The sequence below is a fragment of the Hyperoodon ampullatus genome (genome assembly GCF_949752795.1).
Source record: "Hyperoodon ampullatus genome assembly, chromosome: 5".
NCBI classification, from domain to species: domain Eukaryota; kingdom Metazoa; phylum Chordata; class Mammalia; order Artiodactyla; family Ziphiidae; genus Hyperoodon; species Hyperoodon ampullatus.
The window spans coordinates 7529960-7554618 of record NC_136918.1 but is presented as its reverse complement, the minus strand read 5'-3'; the positions used below and the strand labels follow the sequence as shown (position 1 = coordinate 7554618).

General features: G+C 48.9%; 1 protein-coding gene across 2 annotated transcripts in view; it reads right to left on the bottom strand.

Moving 5' to 3' along the window:
• The window catches only part of CLSTN2 (calsyntenin 2), a gene marked incomplete at both ends in the record, with an annotated part of 642483 nt that overhangs the window by 104673 nt on the left and 513151 nt on the right, over nucleotides 1-24659 (bottom strand). For both annotated transcript variants that reach the window (XM_079704858.1, XM_079704859.1), the window contains one exon: nucleotides 6056-6241. In XM_079704858.1, the coding sequence (XP_079560984.1) occupies nucleotides 6056-6241 (186 nt within the window). The remainder of the gene's footprint in view (nucleotides 1-6055; nucleotides 6242-24659) is intronic.

Sequence of the window (24659 nt, the reverse complement as noted above, 5' to 3'; positions counted from 1 at the left end):
TGCAGCAACGAACCAGACAGAAATGGGCCCTACCTCTAGTCACCCAGTAGAAAGTCTTTTAGTTTTGGTGCGTGGAAGAGTTCATTGATAGAGAGTCTCAGGGGAAGCCAGGGAGGCCCTCTTGACAAAGGCTGTACTTGAACTACATGATGATAGAAAGCATTCTGTTCTCAACATACTTTTCTGACCCACTGATAGCACTTGGCCTTGAGACTTGCTCTGACCAATGAAATGTGAGTGTAAGTGACGTGTCATCTTAGGGCAGAAGCTTTACAAGCCAGTCCATGGTTCACCACGTGTTTTTTCCATCTGCCATGAGATCAACCACGTTCTAGATAGAAGCTTTTCAGTTAGCCTGGATCCCAGTGGGAAACTAACATAGGGCAGAGTCACAGTCAACCCGAGAAGGACATGTGGTAGGAATGGAAAATAAACCTTTGTTATTTTAAGCCAATAGATTTGGGGATCATTTGTTACTGCAGCATAACCTGCCCTATCCTGACTGATAAACCACATTAAGTGACTGACATCAGCGGCTACCATTCGCACTTCTCTATCTGCATACCTTCAGGATGGATGCGGAGGACTTTCTGATGTCCTTTCCAGAGCTCACACCGTTGATCCTACCATCAGACTATCATTCCACCTCTGGAATCCTAGACCAGAGGGGTTCCTCAAAGGCCTTGAATTGTCCAGGTGAAGCAAGCTGGGCTTTGGATGAGGGTGGTCAGCCAAGCTCTTGGGGCAGGGCCGTGGATACCCAGTTGCTGACCAGCCTAGGAAAGGCCACTGCAGGCAAAAACCTTCTCCAAGAATAGAAGGGCATGCTGTATGGTAGCTGCTTAATTGACTTCAAAGAAGTCATATCCAAAGAGAAGCCCATTGCCCACTGTCATCACCTGTGGGTCAGTGTGTGCACACTTGCTCATGTATGAGTAGTGATTTAATGGGATTCCCAACACGTGTGCATCAGTTTTCCTTAGAGTCAGAGGCCCACTTCAGCTTTCTGAGAATGGAAACACTGGCTATGACTTGGGGGCTGGTTCTGCCCCCCCCGGAAGCTCCAGCTGTTTAGAGGCATCTTGGAGGAACTGATGATGGCTTCCCCTAGTTGGGGTATTCTGAAGGTATAAAAGCCTTGAACTGTGATTCTTAGTGAGAGCAAGCTCTGTTAAGCTGCACGGTGTCGTAGAAAGCCACGGACTGAACTTTTTTTACATGTCTGTCTTCCCCAGGAGACTTTATTTTTAAGTGGTCTTACTAACGTCTAGATAACCTCACGAGTTAGAATATTTGGACACTGAACAAATATTTGCTGAATTAATAAATACATGAATGAATGAATGAATGAATGGATTCGCTATGAAGACCTCCTGGACTCACAAGTGTATAAATCCTGTGAACAGCTCACCGACTGGTAATCTGAACTGGTCTGACAGATCAATCCCTTGATTTAGCAGCAGGGTCTCTCTCTGCAGCCTTTCCTTCAACAGGACCTGTCCTCAGAGCTCTTGACTCTACATATACAAAGCAGCTGACCCTGAGTGTCACATGGGGAGGTGCCGGCCAGATGCCAGGAGCCTGTGATTCCAGGGAGGAGCAGCCCTGCCCTCTGGTCTCCGAATGACACGTGTGTCACAAACTGCTTTGCTGTTTATTGTAATATGCAGAGACTCAGGGGCACAGAAGTGAGCCTTTTCTCGGGCTCTGGTTAATGTCAAGTTTAATTTGGCCAAGAGTCACTGGGGCTTCATCATGCATTTCATACTCAAGGCAGTTCTGTGACACTTCACCTCGGGAAAGCCTGGGACTGAGATGGGAGATCCTTTCATCCTGAACGTCTGAACCCAGAGGAAGTGATAAACAGCTTGTCCAACTTCCCAAGAGGCCTGGCATCATGTAAACCAGTGGCAATGGGGGACCATGTTAGGCTAAGTTTGGTCCTACAAGCTGAAGGGGACACAGGTGCAGGGCCCTGTATCGTTGTTGTTTCAAGGTGGAATGGAAGCGTTTCAGTGCACAAACTGCAGGCAGCAATATGCCTGACGTCCAGTGTTCCCCTGGAAACAAAGAGGCTATTTCTGGCGCTACTGCACCTGTCCGGTGTTTCCTGACAGCAGCTTTGCCCAGCTGTTGTCCTACGGCCTCTTATGCAGGATCCCATCATTGCTCGTTGTGGAGCGACATTGCAGGTGGAGGAAGCAGGTGGGCAGTGACCGGACCTCCACAAGGCGCCTCTGGGGAGACACCCTTGCCTGGGTCACCGCACAACAACAAATGTCCCTGAAGCAATGCCAGAACTCAAAGACGCCAGGAAGCGCCCCAGGACTGCCCCTGGTGAGCACAGAGGGCGGGCGAATACTGACTTAAGGGAAGCGTTTGGAATGGCGAAGGAGAGAGAGATTCTAGCGGGAAGAAAACGTGAACAAAGGCTTAGGTATGGGAATGAACTGGGAACGGGGACAGGTGGGGTACCCTGGCCAAGAAGAGGCAGGACAGCAGGAAGAAATGGGCTATAAGGATGGATCAGCAGGATGGAGGTGGGTCCTCGGGGGTGTGGAGCGTCAGGCTAGAGCTAGGCATCCACACCTGGATGTTCCACAGGTCCAGTCACCATTGTCCCCTAAATCTGCCCTTGCCCCGAATTTGGTGGCCACTGGTTGGTGGCACTCTCGTCCAGTTAGATGCTCACATTAGAATCTTCGAAGATTCCTTCTTTTTCACTGCTGACAGCTAATCAGTGATTGACTCTTGCTGATTTCACCTCCTAAATCTGTCTTAAATTCATCCCTACCGCCACTCCCCCAGTTCACAAATCATTCTCTCTTGCTTAGACTATGACGATAACATCTTAATCGGTCTCCCTGTTTCCATCCAAAGTCAATAAAGATTTGTAGAATGAAACATGCCTGAACGCTGGGGCTTAAAGTGTCATGGTGGCTCCCTGGCTGGGAAACCTCGCCAGCAACTTGTCGACTGTCCACTGAAAACACAGAGAAGCTGGTCTCCAGAACCTAAGGTGCCCCACGGGAGTCAGGAATTACAACCCAGGCTCTGCTTTAGAAGCGATCAGGCCTGCCTTTCCCTCACGGTTTGGAGAGTGCGTGGGCCCTGAGGAAGCAGACCCCGGCGCAGACGGGCATCTGTCTCACTCATTTGCTCCTGCCGTTCTTTCCTGAACTCTCCCTCCGCCGAGTCAAGAGTCAGACTCCTAATCTGGAGGCAGGAGTGGCCCTGCCCGTCTGGCTCACTCAGGGTTCCCAGAAGTGTGATGGGAGGGTGGCACTGCCGGGAAGGTCACCAGAAAGACAGGCAGACTTCTCTTAACAAATGGTCGCTCCCAGCACCAGATAAGCTCGTGTCTCAGGGGAAAGTGCTTTCCTGACTGAATTAACCTGCCTTCCTGCCAGGCGAGGCTGGCAGCCCAGAAGCAATGAGCTATGTTAACAACCAGATGCAATCTGGCTCTAAAGTTTCTTCGCTCACAAAATCCTTCTCTCCCTATCTCCTGGTCTCCCCCTGGCAACATTCAGAATCGAATCACCAGTGTGTGCCCTCGGGCCCATCTGATCTTTAACGAGCTGATTCCATCATCTCCTTCTAACCTGGAGGAGTTTAGGAAATGACCGTCACCCGTGGTGGCATGGGGTTGAGTTGACTTATAATTCAGGTGTGCGGGGAAAGAAATGGGATATTCATTCAAAGTAAGATGTCAGCGGAGCTGGCTTCTCCGCTCCCGGACTGAGGAGAGCACCAGAGGCAGCTTTCTCAGTACTGTGGGGCCCTGATAGCCATTTTTACAAGAGCAGTTTGGAATATGGAGGGCGTGATGTTTTTCCCAATCTCCTGCATCTTTCTGGAAAAACGTGCCTTCCCAGCCTGGTGACATGACAAATAGGCCGCGGTGATACCCGAGCAGGGTGTATTTCACATTCAGTTCTCAAATTGTCACTTGGTCCTTTGGGCAAGAGCTGTGTGTGTGAAGGTGTGTGTGTGTGGACGCGCACGCACGTATGTGCATGTGTGTGCGTATTTGTGTATGCGTGTGTGCACCTGTGTGTGCATGTGTGTGCCTGTATGCACCTATGTGTGCATGAGTGTGTGTGTCAATGTTGAGAGAGAAAAACTGCCCCGAAGAGAGTAGTGGAGGGGTCCCCAGGAGGGGATGCAGGCTACGCTGTGTGTTCGGGAGCCTCCTTTTCCTTTGGTGGGGATGGAGTTACCCCCAAATGTAGGCCCCATCTAAGAGGAAGCTCTTTCCTAAGCTGCCCACAGCCCGGCTGGAGAGTCAGTGTGAGGGCCTGAATAGCCTTGGAGAGAACAGGAAAGAAATGAAATACACGTGGTGAGGATGAAGGAGGCGCATCAACCCGTGCACGGTGTGGTTTACCAAGCACGTGGCACCGTTCCCACCGTATTGAGCGTCTTATTCCACAGCCGACTTGAGTGGTTTACGTTCCAGCTCCAGAGGCCTGGCCCGGAGTCACAGACCCTGAGGCAAAGGGCCCTTCATTCCCATAGACCCACCTTCAGAGTCTGGCTCTGTCACTTTCTATCTGCGTGACCTTGAACAAGTCATTTTTCCTCTCTGGGCCTCAAATTGTCCATCTTTAAAACTGGGTGAATAAGACCCTCCTCAGTGTAGTGGGGAACTTAGGGTAGGGCATGTGAAGATTCTAGGAGGGTGCACACAGCAGGTGCTCAATAAAGCTAAGCTTCCTTGTATAGAACCTCCAGCAGCCTGGCTCCTAGTTCCGGCCTGCTGCTTTCTTGGGGCGCCATCTTTCAGCCCGTGGACAGCAAGCCTTCTGTCCCCCACACTTGGACTTTCCACCTCCCACCTCCACTCTCACCCCAGCTCTTCTTCTCCGACGCGGGCAGCCAGGCCTGGCTTCACCGGCATGTGACCTGAACAATCACACGAGGCCCCCAGCTTGGTTTAATGCTTTGCTGTTGCTGCCTTAAAATTCTTAATAATTTTGGAAAAGGGGTCTGCACTTTCATTTGCACTAAGCCCTCAAGTTCCACAGCTGGTCCTGGGGGAGGAGACCCACCTCTCCCCAAGTGGCTGACACCACCCTTCACACTGGCCCCTGGGCAGGCACATCTCTGTAAACCAACACAGTGGAAGGGAGCCCTGTTCCTTCAGGCCCTGTGCTAGATGCTCTTAAGCACACGGTGTCGGGCTTCCCCGGCGGCACAGTGGTTGAGAATCTGCCTGCTAATGCAGGGGACACGGGTTCGAGCCCTGGTCTGGGAGGATCCCACATGCCGTGGAGCAACTAGGCCTGTGAGCCACAACTACTGAGCCTGCGCGTCTGGAGCCTGCGTGTCTGGAGCTCCGCAACAAGAGAGGCCGCGATAGTGAGAGGTCTGCGCACCGCGATGAAGAGTGGCCCCTGCTTGCCACAACTAGAGAAAGCTCTCGCACAGAAATGAAGACGCAACACAGCAAGAATAAATTAATTAATTAATAAACTCCTACCCCCAACATCTTCTAAAAAAGAAAAAGAAAAAAAAAAGAGAATCCGCCTGCCAATGCAGGGGACAAGGGTTTGAGCCCTGGGCCGGTAAGATCCCACATGCCGTGGAGCAACTAAGCCCGTGCGCCACAACTACTGAGCCTGCGCACCTAGAGCCCATGCTCTTTAAGAAGAGAAGCTACCACAATGAGAAGCCAGTGCACGGCAACTAGAGAAAGCCCACGTGCAGCAACGAAGACCCAACACAGCCAAAAATAAATAAATAAATAAGTAATTAAAAAAAAACCACATGAGGTCATGAATCCCTATTTTACTGATGAAGAATAGAGGCTTTGTCACATCACTTGCCCACAGCCATACAGCTGGTACATGGTGGGATCTGATCAGGTGTGTCTGATGCCAAAAGCTGTGCCTTCTGACCCTTTAACCATGATAAGTAAACAATATCCATCCAGAGGTTACCTATACCAATGAAGTGGGGAGGGGTGATTCTTTCATAATATAATAACACATGCTTTGTATATATTGTTTAAAAAATAATTAAAAAATACTCTCAGCAGGGAAAAACCTACCACATAATTTCTGAAGGGATTTCTCAGAGTAGGTCTCGCGGTCACAGCCCTTCCCAATGTAGTTGGTCTGCAGCTCCGTGGTGATCTGGATGGAGGAGACAGCCCCGTCACACGTCTCCAGGTGGATGCTGGGAAACAGGGGCACGCTCCCCGAGCCAGGCTGGTACTCAATCCTCTTGGTCCAATCTGAGCAAACAAAGAAAGGTTGACAGTAAGTCAGGTACAGACAGTTCCGCTATAACACATGTTTTGAAAACGTGAATTTGTTCCAACACAATTGATATATTAGGAAACAATTTGAGGATAATGGGAAGATCACATTTGCTTATGCAAGATTTCTTGCACGAGAAATATTAGGTGAAGGCAGAAACCTGCACCCAGCTGAGCTGAGCCGAGCCAAGGAGGAATGTACAAAACAGGCACATGCACAGACCTCAAACATCTACCCGCTACTCCACTCACCGTGTGTGAAAAGCCACACCTGCCTGGACCACTGTTACAACTTTCCATTCCCATCAGAAAACCCTCTTCACAGTAATGTACCAGCTGCAGCCTTTCCTGTGTCCACTTCCACAAGCAAACCTCAGGTCTCTTCAAGTACTACTTATTGTAACACTTATCTATTTCTTAACCATTTAACCTGTGTAAAAGTAAAACTGTGCTCGTGTTTTCCCTCCCTCTCTTTTTTATGTGTCACTGATGACATTTTCAAGTGTCAGGCCCCTCACCCCATTTTCCTCATTTTGCCCAGCAAGGTGAGTTTTAGGAACGTATACCTCTGGTCACAAAATAAAGGCAAGCAAGGTAATTGAGGATTACATGAGGCCACGAGGTAAGGTGCAAGGACTCTTTCTCAAACATTCAGGACTGTGACCCACTTAAGTAGGGCTGATGGTCTTATCCCTGCTTTTTAGTGGAAAAATAACTTGGAGACAACAAAATGCTGGAGAGGAACAAAATCGCAATCAAAATGGTACCACACAAAACAGAGCAATCAACAAAAATACACACCAAGCATGAGTGTAAATAAGAATTGATTGAAACAACAATAGCAGCCACTGAAAGTCAGAGGCAAGTCAAGGCCACGCTCATGGTGACTGGCCACAGCGCTTGCTGATAGCGACAGCTGCCTGAGAGGTCTGTGCCAGCCTGAACCAGACTTGTGGGTAGAAGACTGAATCATCAAGGAACGTGAGTTGTGGATACTATTAGTTTATGAATCTCAAACATTTGTCACGTTGCTAGATGGTATCGTTTTGCTAAGGTAGAAATGAAATCTATGGACTGCCTGCCCTCACCTTGAGAAACTCAGAGAGTCCTGCATTTAGGGTCATTCATCAGCCACCAAGGGGTTCCCCACAGACACCCCATGGGCCACCGACCACCACCTGGAGGAAACCAGTGGAGTGGAAGGGCTAGGCTTAGGGACTGTCAGGTGGCTTTGTTCAATAAGAAAGCACTTATTTGTTTGGGGTTCTTATGTACCTGGCTCTGCTTGTAGCATCACGGATACAGCAGTGAAGGAGTCAGGAATGGTCCCTGCCTTGGGGAGTTGGGAGAGAGAGGAAGATAATGAATATGTCCATGTTGTCCTATAAGGGAGGGTAAGTGCTATGAAAGGAAAAGTGGTGACAGAGAGTGACTCTTTAGATGGAGAGAGTTCCTGTCTGAGCTGAGACCTGAATGTCAAGGATGAATGCCCATGGGAAGCCTCAGAGAAGTTCATTTGAAGTGGATGCCGCAATGATCTTGGCTTGACTCAATCAGGTCAGGAGTTTCTTGGGCAGGTTAGTGAAGGTCTCCTTGCCTCAGGCACCTCATCAGTGAAATAGGGACCACATTGGGGGGGTGAGGACCAGGCACAACAATGCGGGCCTGACATGCAGTAGGGCCCCAGTCCATGTTATTCCTTCCCCAGCGAGCAAAGGAGATGCGCATCCCCATGCGCTGCAACCCTGCCACATTCCAGCTAACCAGGTAATTTGGGTTTAGCTCTGAACCCCTGCATTAACCAGCCATACTTTAAGGGGTTTCTCTGAGCCATAAGCAAAGATTGCACACCATGTTGTGGGGTTCATCACCAGGGAACTTGCCATGGGAGGATGTTTAAATGATAGCGCCTACAAGTAAAAGAGAATACACCCAATTACATGTTTTTACTCAGAGCTCCACGGAGCTGTGTCCTCTCCTGGAGGATGAGATCATGAAGCTGCTAGAGCCCACGCTCTAGAGGTCAATCTAAAGGACCAATCGCTGGTAGACAGGAGGGCTTTTTCTTAGGTATATCTAAAAGTCACAGTGCTGGAAGCAGAGGTCCGCACATGACCAGTCTCGTCATGTCCTAGGTACAAAGTGTTTCCTACTATTGAGCATTCAGTCATGCCATTTCTTCTGCATGGAGTGCCCTTTCTATTCTCTTCGGTCTGTCACCGCCTCCATGTAACCTTTCAGGATTTCTCCAGTCTGGGTTGAAACCCTCCTCTGTGCTCTCACAGCCTATTCAGTGTTAGACTACAGCATTAGACTCCAAGCTGACGGTTACCTTGAATCCCCGTCATGCTGCACAATGCCCGGCACAGAGCACATGCTCACTAGACAGTGGTAGGACGTGTGAATGGATCCTGTAGGATATCACCTTGGAATGATCCATTCATGGGCCTGCCTCTTCCTGTAACTAAGAACTCTTTAAAGGCAGGAATTGTGAGTTTATTTTTGATCTCTCCACACCTAGATCTGAGCACAGGAAATATTTGCCAGGTGGATCTGAGAAGCCTCAGAGACCTCACCTTGACTTCAGCCATGGCAGCCCTTCTTGAGCCACAGACAGAAGCCACAGCCTGTTTGTAGCTCCTCTGGTACTGCCTCCGTCTGCCCCTACCCTCAGTCCTGCAGAAACATCCATCCCAACAGCAGCCCATCACGTGTTTACTTCCCTTTGTCCTCAGCAAGGCAAGTGGTCCAGAACTGATAATGCAGGAATCTCTTCCCAATAATAAGACATGGTGTCAAGGAGGGGGCCTCTTTCCTTCCCTCCCTCACTCTTCTCTCCCTGGATCTTCCTTTTCTTTAGAGATACAGATTTTAAAATAATCAGGGAAATGGTTTTGTGCAGGGGGACCTTGGTATGGCCTTACATCAGCAGTTCTTGAGTGTCTCCTCCTGCTACTGGGTAAGATACCTCCCACAACACCTCCTTTCAGAAGCCTCTTCTGTTGGAGAAGCCCTCAGTATCGATTCCCTTTATTCTGTGGGGACTGTGGGCGTCTCTTTCTCATCTAGATATTTTAGTGGTTATCTCTGATGAGAAATTCCACATCGAGTCCTTTTTTGAAGGAGTGTAAATAAAGAAGCAAATAAATAACGAAGGAAAAGTCAGTGGAGGCACAGTCCTAGCAAAATTTTAATTCCTTTTGCCGCCCCTGGGTAGAGGGGACGAGTCCCTCTCTGGAGAGAAATCAGGCACAGAAGAGCTTTAGGATCATCACACCTGCCAGTTGCTTTGGTGACCTCATGAGGCTTGTTTTTGAGGGTTTATGAAGAGCAGGCAAAATTGCAACCATATAGTAAAAGAAATCAATGAAGCTTTCTGAGTGTAGCGTCCTGGAGACAGTGGGAAGCTCACACAAACATCTTTCATTTTCCAAGAAGGAGTTGGGGTGGGGATTAAGAGAGCAAAATGCAAGTCATCAGATTCAGCCTTTGTCACATGAAATATCTTCATTCATCTTCATTTTCCAGAGGGAAGGATGGCAGGATGGCTCAAAGTATGACCTCTAAATTCAGGGTGCCTGTGTTCAAATCCCAGGCCTCCCACTTCCTGTGTGAACTCTGGGCAAACGACTTACCCACCTTGAGTCTCAATAAAAGTCACACCTACCACCCAGGATCTGGGGGGAGTAAATGCAGTCGTTTCAGCCTCAAACACAAGGGACATATTCAACAGTTATTATTGTTAAGTGATCATTTATGCAATAAATTTATTGCAGGAAATAAGACATACAATTATTAGCACCTACAAGGTGCTAAGGGCTTTTAGGTCTCTTCTTTCATTTAATCCTCCCAGTAACCCAGTGAGTGAGTGCTACTATCTTTTTTTATTTTTTTAATAAATTTATTTATTTATTAATTTATTAATTTTGGGGCTGCGTTGGGTCTTCATTGCTGCACGTGGGCTTTCTTTAGTTGTGGTGAGCAGGGGCTGCTCTTCGTTGTGGCATGCGGGCTTCTCATTGCGGTGGCTTCTCTTGTTGCGGAGTACGGGCTCTAGGTGTGCGGGCTTCAGTAGTTGTGGCACGTGGGCTCAGTAGTTGTGGCTCACTGGCTCTAGAGTGCAGGCTTAGAGGCTCCGCGGCATATGGGATGTTCCTGGACCAGGGCTCGAACCCGTGTCTCCTGTATTGGCAGGTGGATTCTTAACCACTGTGCCACCAGGGAAGTCCGTGAGTGCTACTATCTTAATTGTGCAGATGGAAAACTGTGGCTGAGAGTTGGTGTGACTTGCCCACAGTCACAGGGCTCTTTTACAATAGCTCCTCCATGATTCTGAGGATTTGCTGGAACTGAGAATGGTGAGTTTTACAGATTCATTTTTGTTTTTCAAGATTTTAAATTTTATTTATTTATTTTTTCAGCTGTGTTGGGCCTTTGTTGCTGCGCGTGGGCTTTCTCTAGTTGCAGCGACTGGGGACTACTCTTTGTTGCGGTGCATGGCCTTCTCCTTGTGGTGGCTTCTGTTGTTATGGAGCACAGACTTCAGCAGTTGCAGCACGCAGGCTCAGTAGTTGTGACGCGTGGGGTTATTTGCTCCGAGGCATGTGGGATCTTCCCGGACCAGGGCTCGAACCCGTGTCCCCTGCATTGGCAGGCGGATTCTTATCCCCTGTGCCACCAGGGAAGTCCCCAGATTCATTTTTGAATCTTCCATCTGCACTGATATATCAAAAAAAAGCTGATAATCTCTGATGCTGGTAAAGGATCAAGGAGTGTTGTCAGTTTTATCACTGCTTGACCTTGGGGGCAGTGTGTGTGGGTGAGGGGTTGCTTTGACACTGAAGACTGGAGAGATCTAGGCTTGAATCTCATCTCCTCCGAATGCGGGTCATGTGACTTTTGCAAAACAGTTGTCATCTCTGGGCCTCCGTGGCCTCATCTGTAGATTCGGGATAGTTACACCTCCTTGTGGGCTCGTCATGAGCATTGAAGGCTAAGGGCCCAATGCAGCAACCTTCCTGCTGAAGCCTCATGATAGAAGCACCCCACTCCTTGGTTCACAAGCTTCCTAAACTTCTCTGAGCTGTCCTGCTCGGAAACAAAATCTTTTCAATTTATAAAGGACCTAGAGATTAGTTAATGAATTGTGGTTCCACTGTTTTCTCAAATGAAGAGAAAGGAAGCAGACCACCTCTTGTTTTAATAATCAAGCTCGATGACATCATAAGTATTCCTGAAACGGCTAGCACTGGAATGCCTTCAGGAACTAAATTCCTTCTCCGTGGATTAAGGATTTAGAAGCAGGATGATTGCATTATAACCCCTGCTGAACTGGGGGAACATATATTTTCTCATCTGAAGAATATTAACCACTTGGAACTCTATTAGATGCCTGTGGGTGGAAATAAGCTCATCTGAGACTTCTGGAAAGCACAGGCTTTGAGGGCTCTTGTAATCCAAGACACTCAGGTCTATTGTTCCAATTCTGAACTCAGAAGTGACGCAGAAGGATGAAAGGGAGAGACACAGGTGCGTCCGAACCTTCCTTTTTCCTTTATTGTTCATGTTCAAAGGGCCTCCGGCTCTTCCTGGGCTCACCTTCTAGCAGAGGAAGAAGCATCGGGTTTTCTAGGAAATTGCTGGATTCATACACGGTAAGTGGCTGGATGTGGGGATGCTGGGGAGTGGGAGGGATAGGAAAGGGGTTTTCCTTCCTGATCAGGGATTGTTCAGGCAGCTGGCATTCTAACCAGTCTCTGCAGGCATCAACCACCTAGCATCTTTCAAGACTTTCTCCTAGAAATAAGTGGCTTTGATTTGGCACCAAGGGACTTCCTCTCCTAAAGGGCAAAGCCAGGGAGGTACTTTGCTTAATAGGAGGCATCTTTATCTCCACTGGCCATCCAGTGCCTCTGAGTTGGGGGTGAGTAAAGAGGTAGAGATGGGCTGGAAAGGTAAGTGGAGATCAGATGACAGATGCTGGCTAAGAGGTTTGGCTTTCATCTTAGGGCCAGTGAAGAACCATAAATGGGTGTTTAGTGAGGTCCTGAAGAATCTAGACTGTGCTTTGAAAAGATCACTCGGCAGCTGGCTTAGGGCTGGTGCTCATTTTCAGAACATTAGAACATTCCTGATTGCCACCTCTCAATCAACCCACACAGAGAATCACCTCTGACAGTGTCACACAATGTGGAGTTAACTTCAATTCAATTTAACTACATTCAAGAGTGTTAACTCTGCAGCTGGACAGACTCAGGTCTGAACCATGGCTCTGCTACTTCTTGGCTGTGTGGCCTTAGGTAAATCAGTGAACCACCCTGAGCTTCATTTTCTCATCTGTAGAATGATGACAACACAAATCGACCTTGCAGAGTTGCTTTGGGAATTGGAGAAAAGGTATGCAAAGCACCAGGGACAGAGAGCTACTGCCACCACTACTATCATCAGTCTTGTATCATTCTTATCTTTATTCTAGATGACATGTATTTACTGAGCACCTACTATGTGCCAGGCAGAGCCCCAGGCATGGGAGGCAGAGAAGTGTGACTCATAACCCTTAACTGGATGGTGCTGACGGTCAGGGCAGTGGCAGCCACATGGCCAGCTTTCAGGCAGACAGAGGGACAAAAAGCAGGTCCCAGAGAACAAAGAGGAAGAGATAAGTTATCCCGACTAGGGTGACCAGAAGCAGCTACCTGGGGGAAGTAACCTGGGCTTTGTTTTAATATAGGTTGTATTATTATTTGTGATAAGGCCAACAGATCAGGATATTATTGCCATTGATAAGAGAATTTGTTATACTCACAAGTCCCAAAGAGAGGGGGCCCACACCACTGGGGGCACATGGAGAAGCACAGGGTCAGTCAGGAGGCAGAGGGAGGGGAAAACCATGGGCGAGAGCCTGTACTGTGGTTTGCATGGGAAGGAAGAGGCGAGGCAGGGTAAGCAGCCTTCGGATCGCCTAGTTCGTATAATTTCAGTGGCCTCTGGGGTGTAGGGGCTGTCCCTCGATGTCTGGTACCTGGCCCTGGGGTGATTAGGGCAGGTGAATGTTGGCTGGAGTGTGAGAGCTTGATAAAAGAGGTGGATGGGGATGTGGGTTCTGGGTTGGTTGGTTAGTGTTTGAAAAGCAAAAGGGTAAGTTGTTTGCTCTCTCTCTAGGAATTACCTAATTGAGAGGGGCAGTCCCTCCAGGCTCAGCAAGTCCCCAGTTGTCAAAGCATCAGGATGCAGACAGTAGAAGGCATGGCTAACACAGCACTGTAGAATGAGGGGCATTCTGGGGGCAGAGAGAACTCTAGGGTGTCACCACCATGGCGTTGGGGCTGTACAATGCCAACGGGTGCTATTTAGATGGAAAATGACATGAACGGTGCCCCCCAATCAGCAGCCTGGCAGGAGTCAGAAAGCATAGACAAATGTAAGGCCAGGGGTGGGCCTCTAGGAGGCCTGGTATGAGATGGGCCAGAAAGGAACTCTGGGGCCAGGTTACAAGGGACTTAAGTGCTGGGCCAGGGAGCGGGCCTTGTTGTAAATGGGAGTGACAAGGGCTGGCTTCTGAGACTCACCTTCTCTCTCCTCTCCCTACAGGGCTCCTGGGGTGAATTCCTCAGTATCCCAGCCTGACTTTGGGTAGGGCCATGGTGACACTTAGACTACAGAGTATAGAGATGAGGCATGAGGAGTCAGACGCCTGCCTTCTCTGCTTACCAGCTAGTGCTCCTGGGGCAAGACACTCTCTACCTCAGTTTCCTCATCTGTAAAATGGGGAAAAATTACAACTACATCTCAGGGAGCTGGTGTGAAGATTAGATAAGACCATACATGTGTTAGAGCCAGGACTTGTGCCAGGCCTGCATGACTCCAAATACCAACCCCAAAAAGGATCCCTTGCTTTTCTGAGTTCATTTTCGTTTAACATTTCCTTTTCTGCTGTTGTGGGTTTATAACTGTGAGATGGGACATTCAGCCAGAAGGAGGCAGGAGGTGGTGAGGTGTCCAGTCCAGGCTCCAAGACCAGCTTCACGTGCAGAAGGGCCCCATACTAGGTGTAACATTCTGCTGTCGCTTTCTTGAAGATCTTAGTAATTTTAAAGCAAAAGGCTTTTCATTCTCATTTTGAACTGGGACCCACGAATTACATAGCTGCCTTTCCAGCTGAATAACCTTGGGCATTTTCCTTAATGGTTCTGAACCTCAGTTTCTTCATCTGTAGAATGGGAATATTAATTACCCCAGAGGGAAGAGCCCAGGCTTTGGGGTTAGACCCAGGTGTGAGTCCCAGCTCTGCCACTTGGTACCACGGACAGGGGGCCAGTCAGTTCCTTCCCTGCCTGAGTTTACTCACGCAAACACTGGTGATGTTATCACCTATTTCAGAGCTGCTCATTGGTTTTATATCAGGTAACAAACACAAACCACTTACCCTGGGCCCAACACATAAGAGGCACATCTATTTTTGAGCATTAAATTATATGGCTTTCCCTTCCCCAATTAAAAACAATTACATGCAGGCACAATTTAAAAAGAAAGAAAACACAAACTCTCTGAACTCAATTACAAATATAAGGAATCCTTGCCCTTCCTTTATTACTAACCCCTTGGCATTTACTATACTTAATCTTCACAAGAGGATTTTATTACCTTTTAGTTCTTACTAAAAAGGGAGATCTTAATTAACTACAAAGAAGAAGAAGGCAGAGAAAAAATACCCACGGTTCAGATCAGGGAGTACAACTCAGGTCAGCCCTCTGCCTGGTGATCAGTCCCTGGCCCCTCTGTGGCTGGTCCTTCTCTTCCTCCTGAGATTTACTCTTTGTTTATCACCCATTCATGCTCTGGAGCATAACTTGTACATCACTGTGCAGGGCCTGGCACATAATAGGTGCTCAATAAATATCTATGAAATGAGTAAGTGATTAGATGTATGAAAATCTACACACACACACACACACACTCTCTCTCTCTCTCTCTCTCTCTCTCTCTCTCTCCAATTTTGTCAAAGGCGAAGAAGGCAGTCATCTGGAATTCAGAGATTCTGGACTGCCACGCATTAAAATGAGAAGGATCCAAGACGTGGCGTGTGTGTGTGTGTGTGTGTGTACACACATATGTACACACCTCCGCCTGAGTTTGAGTGTCTGTGGACAAGTGTGTATGATGATGAAATTGCACTTACATATGACTCCAATTCTGGAAAACTTCATGTATTTGCAATTTTTCTAATCCCCTGAGATGTCTCAATAAATGTCAAATGAAACAACTAGTAATTTGTCCTCAAATTTTGTCCTGCCTGTGAAGTTCTCTCTAGTTTCCTGATGACAGAGGGAGTCTAATTCTGTCCCAAATCATCACCATGATTACCGACTCCCCGGCCTGATAATACCCTCACATCGTCACCTGGGTGATTTCAGAGTCAGGCACGTAGCTGGACAATTTCAGGCCTTATTCTGGGAGCACCTGGGAAACTGCAGACAGTTTCCTGCCCAATAGCTTCTCAATGAAGCCCGAGGCTTCTATTGTACCCTCTTCCTTGGCCTGTCATTGTCAACGAGGAGAACCAGTGCTGCGAGGTAAGGACCATGTAAAGATGATGGCTTGTGATCAGACCAAACTGGAAACATAATCCAGGTCTAAATCATTTCTGATTTTGTGGAGGGTAAGGGCAAGGTCAAGGACAAGGACAGATTCTGGGGCAATGCTACTCGCTGTGGTCTGTAGACCAGTGTGGCCTTGGAACTGCTTGTTATACTTCTACCATAGAGATCCAGGGTAGCATTTAGAAATTTTATAGCAATGTGACAGAGAAATTTTACATTTGTTGCATCTAATTATACTTTAAAAATTGGCTTATATTTTAAATGCCTTTGCTATTTATTTCATTTTTCTAGAAATCTGTCTCTATTATATTTTTGCAAAATCATGCTCCATGATGATTGGGAAAAAAAACTGGTCCTTCACCATAGTTGATTTGAGAAGTGCAATAAGGAAGAACAAATCTGTTTCTTTTACTTTAACCTTTGTATTCTATTGTTTTTGCTTCCAGTTAAGAATGTTGCCTATAGCCTGAAATATACAGGATAGCCCATTCTCAAGGCTTTGACCTTTAAGGGTATAACACTTTTCCATTTGTATGGAGATACAAAGTTGCAGAACAGAGAAAAGCATGTGTCTTATTGGAGGTTTACAGGAACATCTTGACCTGACCTGCCTGGACAGTTGCAAGAACAAGGATTCCAGCACCAAGAAGTTTGCAGCAACTAACCATGCCCCCACACACCATGCCCTTAAAAGTGCTTTGCTGAAACCCTTGGAGGAGTTCGGGGATTTTTGGGGCACGAGCCACCTGTCTCCTTGCATGGTCCTGCCATAAACCTTTCTCTGCTCCAAACTCTGATGTTTCAGTTTGTTTGGCCTCACTGTGTTTCAGGCATTTGTGGCCTATCAGACATATAGTGTACATATGCTTTAATGATTAAAGAAGAGGGCACATCGACCAGAAGTAAACAACGTTCATGTTAAAAGTAAAGATGAAATGCCCCTCTTCTTGGGATGCCAATGCTGATACTCCTTTGATGGTGAGACTCCCATCCCAGGTGCCAAGGCCATAATGACTCGCTGCGTATGTGCTGATCTGTTCTTTTTTTTGAAAACCTGAAGAAGTATAACCCTGACTTGTTTAATATTCTTTGGTCTCACAAGATATAAAACTGCGCTGAAAACGCTGCTTCTCCAGAGCAGTTTCTCAGAGTCATCTGGGAAGATGGCTTCCGGGTTAGTCTTCAGTCTGGCTCAAATAAAACTCTTTTCTATTCTTATTATTGATTGTTTATTGAGTATTTTCGTTGACACCCTCCTCCGGTGGAAGGAGTACACATCCCTGCCCTGGTGATTTTGGCCTTAGCGATATGACTGGCTTTGACCAGTAGCCTAAACTATTCATTTATTTCTGTGATTGTTTTCCATCTGAAACTCTCACCCCTCCCCCATTCCCATCTACCATCACAAGTGCCACAGGAGCAGGGACTGTGTCTCTTTTGGTTAGATTTTAAATCTCCAGTGCTGGTGCCGTTCCTGGAACACGGCAGGTGCTCAATAAATAGCTGAAGAATGAAAGACAAGGATGCTTCACGGAAGGTGTTTGTGCCCAGGTTCTGGGCTCCGGGGACAGACTTTCTTCCTGTTGCCTTCCTTCTGGATTCTCCTGCTCATTCCAGTCTCTCTGAATTGAAGATACTGCTGCTGTCCTGCAAGGCTGGGTTTGGGGTCCATTCTGTGTGCTGCTTCTCCAGGTCCACTGGATCTGCACGTAGCCCTTGGGTGAGTCCTGCTCCGCCTCCACGTCTGGCACAGGCCCCCGGGACACTGCAACCCAGTCCGGTTGGCCCCTGGCTGTCCATGCGCTGTGAGGGGATCCAGTCACTTCAGCATGGTTCTCCGATGTCCATGTGATCACCTTAGTTTTCCAACAAGCCTCTGAGCCTGATGGTCCTCCCCTTTCACCCTGGCTCCGCACTCTCTGGGGCTGACAGGGCAACAGCCGATGCTGCCATCCAAGGGAACCGTATGGTGTTCAGAAAGCAGGGTCCCCACCTAAAGCTTGGTTGCTGCTTTCTCCCCAACCTTTTCATCCCCAAAGATCCTCATCTCACATGCTTCTCAGCTCCCAAACAGAAACACATCCAGCAGAATGGATGCTGGAAAGGTGCAGAAACCAGGCAATTTAAGAACAGCCATTCTGGAAAACAATTCTCCCAAGGGGGAAATCATTAACTCAACCAACCAGGGTACTTTCTCTTGGATTTACAGAAACTCTTCTCTCTTATGTCCAATAAACATGAGCATTTTCCAGGCAATTTTCTTATCTTGGGACAAATGCATTATTGGTGCAAGATGGAGTAGCTATTCTTCAAGAATCTTTACGTTTATAGCCCTGAAAAGCATTTACAATGCTAGAGCATGGGTTTTCATGCACACACTTTGTCTTTTGTAAAGATGGCTTATGTAAACTTTTCATACTCCAGTCACGTAACTCTCTTTAATCAATAGATCTGTTGCACACGGTTGCAGAATTTATTTATTTTTTTAAATAAAAGGACCACGACTCCAGGTGATATTAGAGGACTGCAGGACTTTTCATTTCACTGAGTGACTTTCTAAAATTAGAACCAAATTATCATCTCTGCAGAAAATATGGCACAAATCTGCAGAGTCCATGAAATACGCTGACAACCCAAGAGTCCAAGTGCACAGGGGTGGAGGGAGGTGTCCCTCACATGGCCAGGGGCAGTGGAAGTCATCGCAGACGATTAGAAAGATGCTCGGCCAAACTTGTCTCAGGCCTCAAAATGCCCAAACAGTTTGCTCCAGGTAATACACACCTGAGAAAGTAATCCAAAATGCAGACAAAGACTTTTGCACAGATATTCACTGATGCACAGAAAAGTGGAACCAAGCTAAAGCCGGACAATCACACTGCCCTAGCTGACTTCAAGGACCCCGTCAAGCATGTTTGACCTTCTTGGAGAGAATGTCACGCAGCTGCTGAGAGTGTGGTGAGGTTTCATGACGTGGGACAATACATGTGGCACAAAATTAAGTGGAAAAATACCAAAGTTCAAATAACTATGTATGAAGGGAGAAGGGTATACTATAATACTGATAACACTGTATTCACTGGATCATAGGGAATTTTTATTGTAATTATTTTCCTTTAAAAAATTATTTCCGGGGCTTCCCTGGTGGCGCAGTGGTTGAGAGTCCGCCTGCCGATGCAGGGGACACGGGTTCGTGCCCCGGTCCGGGAAGATCCCACATGCTGCGGAGCGGCTAGGCCCATGAGCCATGGCCTCTGAGCCTGCGTGTCCAGAGCCTGTGCTCCGCAACGGGAGAGGCCACAACAGTGAGAGGCCCACATACCACAAAAAAAAAAAAGAAATTATTTTCAAATGAGCATGAAACACTCTATAATTTAAAATATGTTTACATTAAAAAGTTGTGGTGGCTCAGTTGCTACTTATTGCACAGAACTGGCAAATGTTGCCTGAAAACCATCCTTCTCCCTTGCCCACCTGGGCCGACAGACAACCTGCCTCCTCTCTTTGCCACAAAGGGCTCCTGTTGGCATGTCTGAGTGCCGCCCACATACTGCGTATGGGGTGCTTTGTCTTGCATTCAGTAATGAGGGGTGTTATAAATCCACGGAGCTGAGAGCCTGAAGAACAAAAGCCTTGGAGGCTGGGAGGGGGTGACATGCTGTCACTATTTGCTTCTGGGCCTGGAGCCTGGAAAAAGGTGGGAGAGTCTGCCCAGAGGATGGTGTCATTTGCCAAACCTCCGCAGGTGGACAGGCCCCAGCTCCTCGCTGGCGGGTGCTGCCTGTGTGCCGCTGGCCGCCATCACCCAGGGATGCAGAGACTCGGGCCAGAGACAGACACTGGTGTTGGGAGATGCAGAGGGGCTTCTGGTATCCAGCTAACGCCTCATTGCTGAAACAGGCAAAGCAAACAACCCACTTGTCTTAAACTGGCTGAAAATGTGGTCACGTTTTACTTGAAATACTAACTTCCCCCAGCCAGGTTATCAGAGATTCGTCATCCTCAGAGTGTACTAGTTTCTAGAGGCCCCAGACAGGTTCCCCACATTGGCCCATGATCTGATAGCGCAGGTCCAGGCCCCCCAGGACCCTGAGCTTCCACTTTGCCCTGGGCCCACGTGCCCTGCCTGCTACTCCCGTGGAGGGCCTTGCCCTGTCCTCCTGACTAGGGAAACCAGCCTCCTGGCTGAGGGTACCAACTGCAGATGCTCTGAAGGCACCCAGACCTCAGCAGCTGAGGTTGGCTGGGCTCCATGGAAAGCGAGGGAGGAGGGACCCTCCCTGCTGAGGCCCACCATGCTCCTCTGGGCCAGGTGAACTCTGGCTGTTATGCCCACAGCCTTACAGGAGCTCTCTGGAAAGTTCTGTCTACTTCATTCACTATCTGCATTGGAAATCTTACCACATCTGTCATGGAGACAAACAAGGAAACACACGCTGGTTCATCCACCTCTGCAGAATTTTCTCTACACCCTTCCCTGCAAGGCAAACTCTTGTCCCCCGTCAGTTAAAGAGTAAGAGATGCTGAGTGGGACACGGGTGGAAACCGATTGCTGGAAGGTGCAGCCTTTAAGCACCAAGATCTCTGGGGGTACTCCTCCCTGCCCGTTCCCAGCACGGCCTCCATCCCCACCCCCTCAGTGCACCTGGTGAATGGTATTGACCCCCTCGATGCAGCTTCAGTGCCATCTCATCTGGGAAGACTTTCCAAAGGCTCAGGCGCACCTCTTCTCTGCTCTCCCAGCCCCTGGGTCCCCCGCCACTGCTCTGACCTCCCTGCATCAGAATCATCGATTCAGGATCAGGTCACCTGCTTGCCCTCACCCTACAGCTCCAGCTCACAGCCCCAGGACTCTCCACCCACCTGGCTCAGGGTAGGCCCTGAGGGGAAGTTCCCTGAGTTGAATGGAAGCTTTGAGAGCCTCTCTTTTGTGCTGGGACCATGGCCGTCCCCCTGCGTGGTTAGAGTGGGGTCAGTTCTCCAGACCCCTGTCTTGGCATTTCCAGGGTCATGACACACTCCACAGTGTGAATCCAGGGCTGGCTCACAGCTCTCCAGCCTGTTGCTCAATCCACCAAGAGCCATGTGATGAGGATGCTGAGAGGAGGGGGCACTATTCTGCCCACTTTAGAGATGAGGACAAGTGTGGCAAAGAGAGGCAGGTGGCTTGCTGAGGTCACATGCATATCACGGAAACCAAGTGTGTTTGACGTGCTGATGACGATATCAGTGTCTAAGCTAATGCCACTCAGTAATGTCTTGGCTGGGCCTCTTATATGTGTTATCAGTCTGCCTGGCATCCATCTGAGGAAGGAGGGCCATTTCACCGATGCGACAACTGAGCCTGAGATGTGAAATGACCTGCCTAAGGTTACACCCCCAGCAAATGGCACCAACAGCCTGGCCTGACTCCTAAAACCACTTTAGAGGCCTCTGTTTCTTCATCTCTCTTGTGGGTCTAATGGAGCTGCTCCTGTGTGCTGGGCACAGTTCTGCCTCGGGACAACCCTCTGAGACGCATACTGTTATTAGTCTCATTTTGCAGATACTACATCCAAGGGCTCAGAGAGGAAGTGATTTGCTCAATGTCCCTGAGCTAAGGCATGATGGAATCTGGATTTGAACCCAGATCTTTCTGGCTTTGGAGCCAGCCTTCCTAAAGCCACACCCTCTCCTGACTCCCCGCAGGGAGAGATTCAAGTGCCTGCAAATACTAAAAGAACTGTCAGCGGAAGAGGAAGTAGGCTGAATGTGTGTGGCTCTGGGGGAGACCCAGGTCCATGGAGAGATAGGGTGGAGTGTGGAGTTCTGAGTCAGAAGACCTATACCCGCCGTGGTTCCACCTCTCAGCATTTGGGTGTCCTTGGGCAAGCCCGTCCCCTTCTCAGAATTCAAGGGGTCATCTAAGAAGGCTGAGAGATGCCCTCCTATCCTGAACAAAGGCAGGTACCAGCGACAGGCCTGTGTGGCAGGAGTGATATCTCTCCCCACTGCTACCCTGAAAGCCACTGTCCTCTCTCACGGGTGCCCTGCTGTCCAATGACACGTCTTCTTTATAGCATGAGGGAAGGGTTCTGACCACAGGATTCTCTGCAAGACAGCTTGCCTCCAATGGTCTCCCAAGGGGGCCAGTGTCCTCCTTTGCTCTGAGACACTGCAGCTGACTGGGCAGGAGCCCTGTGTGTGCAGGCAGGTGGGACTGGGGTTGCAAGTTAGTCCTGTATATTACCAGCTGGGTGGCAAGACTCTCAACCTCCAAGTCCTCATCTGCAAAATGGGAAAAGAACAGCTTTCGGGGTGTGGTGAAGCATGAGTACATGAGTACTCAGCATCACCCTCACACAGAGCACGGCACACAGGAAGTGCTCCGGCAGCGGTGACTATTACTGTGGCTGAGTGTCGTTTGGGGTGAGTGCAATCCACGCATGCCCCTCCCTCGCAGGGCTGAGGTTATGGACCCAGAAACCTTGGGGTCCATTACCCCCCAGGCCACGGGGAGCCAGGCTTGTGCATGGGTGCATGTATCCAGCAGGTCTTTTTTTTTTTTTTTTTTTTTTTTGCGGTACGCGGGCCTTTCACTGTTGTGGCCTCTCCGGTTGCGGAGCACAGGCTCCGGACGCACAGGCTCAGCGGCCATGGCTCATGGGCCTAGCCGCTCCGCGGCATGTGGGGTCCTCCCGGATCGGGACACGAACCCTCGTCCCCTGCATCGGCAGGCGCACTCTCAACCACTGTGCCACCAGGGAAGCCCTATCCAGCAGGTCTTTAAGTGCCTTAAAACGCCTCCGAGTAAGTAAATTAGCATCCTTGTCAGAGTCATTTGTTGCACCTTAAGGATCTACTGTGTCAGTGCTGTCAAAACAGGTCATTATTCACGGAGGAGGAGAGCCTCATGAAGCCTCTCCCGGGGCGCGGATGCTTACCTGGCAGACTGGAGCTAACTCAAGGACCGTGGTCCTGGGGTCACGCCCAGCAGAGTTAGTGGAATTCCAATTACTGGGTTTGGGGGCAAAATGTTCCATCATGATTTAAAAAAATTGAAATAAAGGGAACTAAAAAGAGCTGTTCTTCACTGAGCCCCGCCATGTGTGGTTCTGAGGGTGGCTCTGTACCCGCAGACTTTCATCCCATCCTCATTAGAAGGCATTGTTGTCCCCTTTGCACCTGGGGAAGCTGAACCAGGCAGGAGTGACTTTCTCACGGATGCAGACTGCACTGGAGCTGAGCTGGGACTGACGCCTGGGTTCTCAGCCCCCGAGACTGTGCTCTTCCCTCCCCCACCCCACTGTCTCCCTTCGGTTCCAGTCTTCAGCTCCAAAATCAAGGACATGATGCTCACGCCACACAGATTTACCCAACTCTATGGATTTCAGGGTGTGCGTATGTGTGTGTGCTCATTTGTATGATAGTATCTATTTTATCAGTATTGATCATAACACTATTTTCATGGTGGTTTAAATTTTGCAAAGCATTTCCACACATAGAGCCTCTTGTGGTCTTCTTAACAACCTTACGAAATAACTGGGCCAAGGATTATGATTCTTAATGTACAGTTGAGGAAACCGAAGCTCAGCCAGGGAAGAGGTTTCAGCAAAGCCTGTGGATCAAGATGGAGCTAAATGCTGATGGAGCCCTTCTTAACCCCATCCAGCTCTGTCTTCTCTGGTTTGCTCCTGACTCCTGCATCCCTGCAGCCCCATCACCTCCCTGACTCCTGCAGCCCAGCAGCCCCATCACCTCCCTGACTCCTGCAGCCCAGCAGCCCCATCACCTCCCTGACTCCTGCAGCCCAGCAGCCCCATCACCTCCCAGACTCCTGCAGCCCAGCAGCCCCATCACCTCCCTGACTCCTGCAGCCCAGCAGCCCCATCACCTCCCCTCAGTGTTGGGTTCAGGGCTACACTTGGGAAAGGTGGGTGGAGGAATCAGAGGAAGAATGTGGAAGGAATAGAGGGGGAGGAGAGGAAGGTGGAGAATGGGGAGACGGGGTCGGGTAGAGAATTCTGATAAAGAAGAGAGTCAGGAGGACAGGAGGAGAAAACACAGAGGGCACGGGGGACAAAGGAGCTGAGCCCCTGGGATGAACCTCAACTAAAGCCAGGTTCTGTCCTGATGAATGGGAGAGTAGATGGTGGGTAATTGTCATGCTCATGTCTCTTATAGGAGAAACGTGTCTTCCTGCTCTGCTGTGAAGAGCTGAGCTTGGGCCTGACGTCTTTGCATTTGAAGCTTAACACCCAGGTCTCAGGCTCAAGTGGGGTTTCTCTGGCCGGTGAGGTCACCAGAGGCGACTTTAGGTTCAGACAAATAGTCTGCAAGAGATGGACAATCTGCAAGCATGGGTTTATTTTCAAATGAGCTGTAATCTCAAGGGGACAGTGTGCTGGACCAGGCTCAATCAAGGAAATGTGAGTTGGGTGAGTCAGGGAGAGGAGAGAGAAAGAATATTGGGCACCTTTTAGATGGAACCTATATATTGCTTCATTGAACTCTAGCTGCCCTTTCAAGGTAAGTCTCATCGCCATTTTGGAGATGAGGTGAGAGGTTAAATACGTTCCCTAAGGACACACCAGTTGTGTCTTTTCTGAACAGTTTTCTGAGATGCCCTTTTATAAAGCTGGTTACGTGCCCCTTTGGAAATTCCCAGCCTCCTTGTTCTATCCTCCTCCTCCCTCCTCATACCCCAGTCCCTCTGGGATAGGCTGACACAAATGTGAATTCCATCTCTGCCATTTACCAGCTGTGAGGTTTTGGGCAAGTCACTCAGTCTCTCTTGGCCTAAGTTTTCCTCATCTGTA